Source organism: Aphanomyces astaci (assembly GCF_000520075.1).
Source record: "Aphanomyces astaci strain APO3 unplaced genomic scaffold supercont1.302, whole genome shotgun sequence".
NCBI lineage: Eukaryota > Oomycota > Saprolegniomycetes > Saprolegniales > Verrucalvaceae > Aphanomyces > Aphanomyces astaci.
Genome location: NW_009798565.1, coordinates 1 through 6,175, shown reverse-complemented (window position 1 = coordinate 6,175; position 6,175 = coordinate 1). Strand labels below are relative to the sequence as shown.

The window sequence follows — 6,175 nt, the reverse complement described above, 5'->3', positions numbered from 1 at the left end:
TCGAGCGTACGTCTTCGTCTTGAGCCACGGCGCATTTCCACGGTCGTCGCTCACAGAGTTTGCCTTTGCCATCGACAGGCGGCGAAGCATTTTGGGCAGCGACAAAGGCCAGATGCCGCAGGTAGAGAAACCATTGACGACTGACTTGTTTTGCTCCTGAACACCGTTGACAGCAGGAAACACGGCATTGAATGCTTCGCCGGCGATATGGATGGCGGCCTGTCGGGGTAGAGTTGTGAAGTTCAGCGATTGGAGTCGTTGGGTCACGGCACAGGCGATCGTTCGCTTGAACGTCCGGAACAACGCGACGTCGAGAGGTTGCAGCAAATGCGTGGCATTGGGAGGGAGTCGAGCGAGGTATATCTCATACGCCTCACAAATCGTGAGACTGTTCTCCGACAGATGCGAGGAGCAGTTGTCGAGGACAAGTAAGGCAGGTCGTGCAGCTCGTTCTCGCAACTTCTATTCACCAAACGATTCGAACCAACTGTCGAATAGGTCCGAGTTCATCAACCCCTTTGGAGCAGCCGACACCAATGCACCAGGTACTGGGCAGTCGTCAAGTACCCCGCGGGCGCAACTCTTGCCGGGAAGGATGAACGCAGGTGGAACCGGCGTTCCATCGGCAGCCACAGCAGCCACGATGGTGAGGTGGTACGAGTCACTCTGCACACCACGCCACACATTCTTGGACCCACGTATGGCGGTGACTTTCTGAGAGCCACGCTTGGTCTTGAAAATTGTCTCATCGACGTTGTAGACGTCCCCCGCCGTGCACATGAAACCCAGGCACCCCTTGACAAGATCGTAGAAGTACTTCACAATGCCCTCCTTGGTGACACAGTTGCGGGCATGGCTCAACTTTTGAGCAACGCGGGCCGAAAAGTCATGATGTCGTCTCTCAAAGCGGGCGAACCAGCCACGCCCAAGCGAACAAGCGACTCCAACATGGTATGGCATGATGTGGCTGGCTTTGAGAATGACTTCGTAACGCTCGACAGGCCATCCACTGCGTTGCATTGCTTCGATCCAAGACACAAGATCGTCCTCCATGTCCGGTGGCATGAACGGCTTAGCACCTCGTTTCTTGATTGTAATCGAACCAGTCTGGGCTTTCATCTTCTGGTACTTGTATATCGTAGAGCTCTTCAATGGAGAGCTACGAGCAACAGCAGCAGGCTTCTCGCCATTTTCAATGCGCTTGAGAGCGGCCAGTATGTCGTCAAGTGTTGGTGGCATTTTGGAAATGGTTTTTCGCGCATAACTTTGTCAATTTTGAGCTGAAATAGGCGGCAAACGATCGGGCCAATCAAGGCCGTCATTTTGAGCTTAATTTGAAGGAAAACGGAGTAGAAATGACCAAGTTACAGGCAAAACGCTGAGTGGTTGTGGGTAAACTTATATTTTTATTGTGAGTTGTAATTTAATTCTCATTGAAACTGGTTCTACCTGCTGGAGGTGGTGAATATTATCATAGCCAATAGATTTTGATCAGCCTGAAATGGTGGTGTATAATTGGCTAAAATGAAAGTGTCCGAGAATTTGATGTCTTCCGAGAATTCGATGCACTACCTTAGATGAGTAAATTACGAGGTTTCTTGATCTCTGCTGTAGTTGTCAATCTTTCAGCCAAAGAGTCAGTAAATAATTTGATCGTATATATATCGTCAGTTGAGGCACAAAATGCGAAATATCTCGATGTGATTCCAATATATTGCACTATTTGAGCAAAAACTGTATAATTGTTCCAGAGGCCTAGTACAAGTCCATCAAATCTGTGTGACTTTTACTGGAATATTGCTGGTCAGCAAAGTACTGAACCGGATACTGGTGCGGTGCGAAAATATTTCAGTAAATTTTCAGTAAATCAGCACACAGATTTACTGATTGGCCAAGATGCTCTAAAGCATGTAGCCATTTGTCTGTATAACGAGTGAATACACACCATCACCGCCATTCATACTACTGGAGCCGTTACAGGGTCAGCTACCACTCAAAGGATGTTCATAGCTTGGCGCGATAACGCGTTGATATTTGCTGCCCCATGAACACCCTGTCATAAGAACATCCCCACCGGTGAGATCTCGATAACAAGCTCGATTCGTTGAGTTTGAGCTATATTACACCACCTCCCTTCACCCCCCCTGGTTTGTTCGCAATCACGATAGTATATGACCCGTCACCTCTTTCTCCACAACGCGGTCGGCACCTCGTACGTTGATTTCCCAGGAAACCTTCGTCATGTACAGTGGTCGTTTTGGCGAGGGAACTACAGCAGTACCATTTCGCAATGATACTCTAAATGTTGAGCTCCGTTTGTATAATGTTACTACGTAGTACAATCATTTCCTGGCACCACCCCACCACCGACTCTAGCATATGTTTTCAGTAAATAAAATTATCCCATACTGGAGTATTATTATAGCGCGCTGTTGACAACTCCTAGTACAGTGTCGCGAGGTTGTGGGCGGCGAACGAAGGAAATTCCACTTGGATTTTGGCCGTCAAGATGTCATACACTCTCATGTTGCCCTTTCGATTCAGGTGCAATCCGTCGAAAAAGTACGACGATACGTTGGTCTGCAGGGGGGTGTACAGGTCCACGACGGGAATTTTCAATTGAGCGCCGACGTCCATCATGGCCGCGGCGTATTTGCCAATGTCGGCATTCGTGCGATCCCACTTGAGCGTCGTCGTGTCGTCAAAGGAAGGCGGCGTCACAAACAGCACTGGAGTGCGATCGGGCGACTGAATCTGGCTCACGATGGCTTGGAGATTGGCCCTGTACTCGTCCAGTGGCACGTGGATCTCGGCAGAAGCTCCATCTTTCAAGCACGCGTCGTTTGTCCCGAGGAAGACCAACACGAGCGACGGCGCCTTGGCCGTCCATTCGGCCATCAGGACTGGCAACGCCTTGAGCCACGATCGAGTCGTCCATCCACTGTTGCCGCGGTTGATCACGTCAGCCTTGCGGACGTACACGTGGGCGAGCATGGATTCGTACCCCATCAAATCTGGGTTACTTCCCAGCTCCGTGTTGGAGTCCCCCACGATGACAAGCACGGGCATCCCCCCTGAAGACGTTTGGATGGTGTTGCTGCGGCTGATGCTAGGGGCAGTGGGGGTGACAGCCAAAGTGATGCACACCCCACTCAACGTCACGACAAGGAGACTGAGAAGAACGGTGGTCACTTGATATCGTCGGAGGTGTGGGTCAGTAGCTTGCATGTTTCTAGTATATGGAGGTGGTTGGATTGACAGCGGTGAAAGAGTCATGATGTGCTGGCTAGGTAAAACGAAACCTGGATTCATAGTCAATAATCACTCTAAGCGGAATATTTTCAATAGTTATGCGAAATGAATGATCCAGCGTGACATTTCGGTGCACCCACTGGAAATTTCAGCCAAATACTACTAGTAGTCAGTAATTCTGACTGGACAAACCTTTACACACCATTCGAAGCCATCCCATCGCTTCACGGTCCAGTATGACGTAGACATCATAAAGGAGATATCCCCACTCCCCCACTTGACCGTAACGCGTGCAGCACACAATTGACACTGGTAGTCCGTGTTCCGAGGAAGTGGTGGAGTATTTTGCAAAACTTGAATATTCCAATAACGTTGGAATTATTGGATCATTTCATTGGAGCAAAATCGTCGACCAGGGACATGTGGCTCCATCGACTGACTTGTCCCTTCTCACAAACATGAATTGGGTGGGATACTACTACGTAGTAATATTAATGATATACAGAGGTATACATACTGTACCAACACCTCTAGAGGTATACATACTGTACCAACACCTCTACTGTACTTTACAGTTAACATGGTCAACTTGTAAGATTTAGGGCCCGTTCCAAGTCGAGAATAAAGGTACTACTATAAATAACGTTAGTATAAATACCAAATCTGTAACATTACCAGTTAGGGAATGGACGTGTAACGTTACCGATACACCAATACTTCGAAGTAATAGTTAGGGGCTGGTCTGTGAAAAAACATCCAAGCTTTAAGGCAGGGATGTTATCCAAACTATTTTCGAGGATTTTGAAAATATATCAACAATATTTCTTAATTTCTATCGAAAACGTGCAAAAGCTGGAACGAACACTCAAAAGCAGGAGCCCCTTATCATAACAGGGGCACACCAACCCCGCCATCATTTATGGCCACCTTGACTCCGAAATGTTGACGCTGTACCAACTGAGCTATACGTTTGTCTATCGTCATCTAAAAACTTCCAACTAGCCAAATCGAAGAGTGGAGGTTTTATTATTTAACGTACAATAATGTAGTTAAACCCAAAAACAAAATACGTTAAATGCCGAATTCATGCGTTTTATCACTGCAGTAGCAGGTTTAAGGTCCCAACTGCCTCCGGATACTATATACGGATAATAGTCACATACAAAAGTCAAGATACATCTCAGCGGCCACCCCTATGGCCAAATATCCAAAGATATTTGGCGTCCACGTAAAATACCGCTAGGTAAACTTCCAACTTGCCAAATCGAAGTGTGGAGGTTTTATTATTTAACGTACAATAAATGTAGTTATAATACCACTAGGTTAAATATCAATTTCTGGACCAATTCATCACCAAATTTGAATATGAGACGTAGAATTTCTTCACCACATTGAGATCTGTCGATTCTACGTCTCAATTTGCTAAAATTTTAAGTAATAAATACGAAATAGAAGTCAGAAAATTTTGTGAAAAGTTGGTAGTTTATAGGTGACGAGCATCATGTCTATTTCTGGACCAATGGGTGGCTTCCAAGACCGGCACAAATCCAATTTGAGACCAAAGTGGTACTGACATTATCCGTATCGATAGCGAATAATATGAGGCAGCAACCATCATGATCCTTTCAAAACCGACTCAAATATACAAGCCATCCATTCATAGAATCTATCTATTGGCTAGAATAAGCCAATAATATCGATGCAAATCAATCAACGCATACATGAACACTTCCCATCATGACACTGTCCAGCCAGAAGAAAGTATCGAGGGGGCGAGGGTGGACGGAGCCCGAAGTCCAGTTAATGTTGGACTTAGGCGGTCGTCCGCCTCGTCCTTTGGCATGGCCAAACTCATAGTGCATGGAGATCGCCACAAGCAGTTCGTCGAACGCGTCGGGGTCCAAAGACACTGCAGCAATGAAGGTGCTGCGATCACGTGTTGCATACATAGCTGTCCATGTGCTCGGTGTGGTGCTAGTGACAGAGAGGTTAAGTAATGCCTCTCTTTTACTACAGCACGAGCTCTGTACAGCATGAGTATGTCATGTTCGTCGCAATCGGATTCGTCATCGTGGTGGGCAAGCAGCATGAGATCGTGGAAATAGAACAATATTAATTAACTGTAAATTATACTACTCTGAAATCGACACAATTGGGAGATTTGAGACCCCAGGCGTACTTCTTTGCTGAGACGATATTTGAGTCTCCGCAAAGAAAGTCGATCGAATTGAATATTAATTCCGGATGACTCAAAATTATTTGAGTCGGTTTTGGAAGCCACCCAATTCATCACCAAATTTGAATCTGAGACGTAGAATTTCTTCACCACATTGAGATCTGTCGAATCTACATCTCAATTTGCTGAAATTTTGAGTAATGAATACTAGTACTAGTATGAAATATAAGTCAGAAAAATTTATGAAAAGTTGGTAGTTTATAGATGACGTACACCATACATATGACCAGAGTATGCACTCGCCACTCGTGTGGGATACACCGCCAGACCTACCACCTAGGGCCCTACCACCGCTACACTGAATACAGCCCCCCTTTTGCCCCCTCCGATGCCTTGGTGTTCCCCGAACATCAAAATCCAACTACCACACTGCTACGTACTTCGAAGTAGTAGTATTGTGATTTTCACCCATATTTGCCAATTTTGGGTGATTGTTAAGATCGCCAACAAATCGAGCAAAGCAGTATGATTAGCTAAAATGTAACGACGTCACTCCAGTGGTGTCATAGGGTTATCGACCAATCAGAACAGACGTCACTGTTGACGTCAGTTTACGACCAAGCTCGATTGGCGTGCGGCGTGCTCGGCCATGGACACCAGAAGTTCCTTCTGCAGAGCGCACGTATATATAGCATTAGATATAGTATAGTCACAGTAGTCATGCATGTAGATGTAGATAACGCCAAT

The 6,175-nt window shown here is 46.3% G+C and overlaps 1 protein-coding gene across 1 annotated transcript; it reads right to left on the bottom strand.

Annotated features, from left to right (window-relative positions):
- Window positions 1–2,442: 2,442 nt before the first annotated feature.
- On the bottom strand, window positions 2,443–3,228 carry H257_18995 (hypothetical protein; the record flags this gene model as incomplete). Its single annotated transcript, XM_009848150.1, has 1 exon — window positions 2,443–3,228. One exon carries the CDS (start codon window positions 3,226–3,228, stop codon window positions 2,443–2,445), a length of 786 nt encoding a protein of 261 aa, XP_009846452.1.
- Between the last annotated feature and the right edge of the window lie 2,947 nt (window positions 3,229–6,175).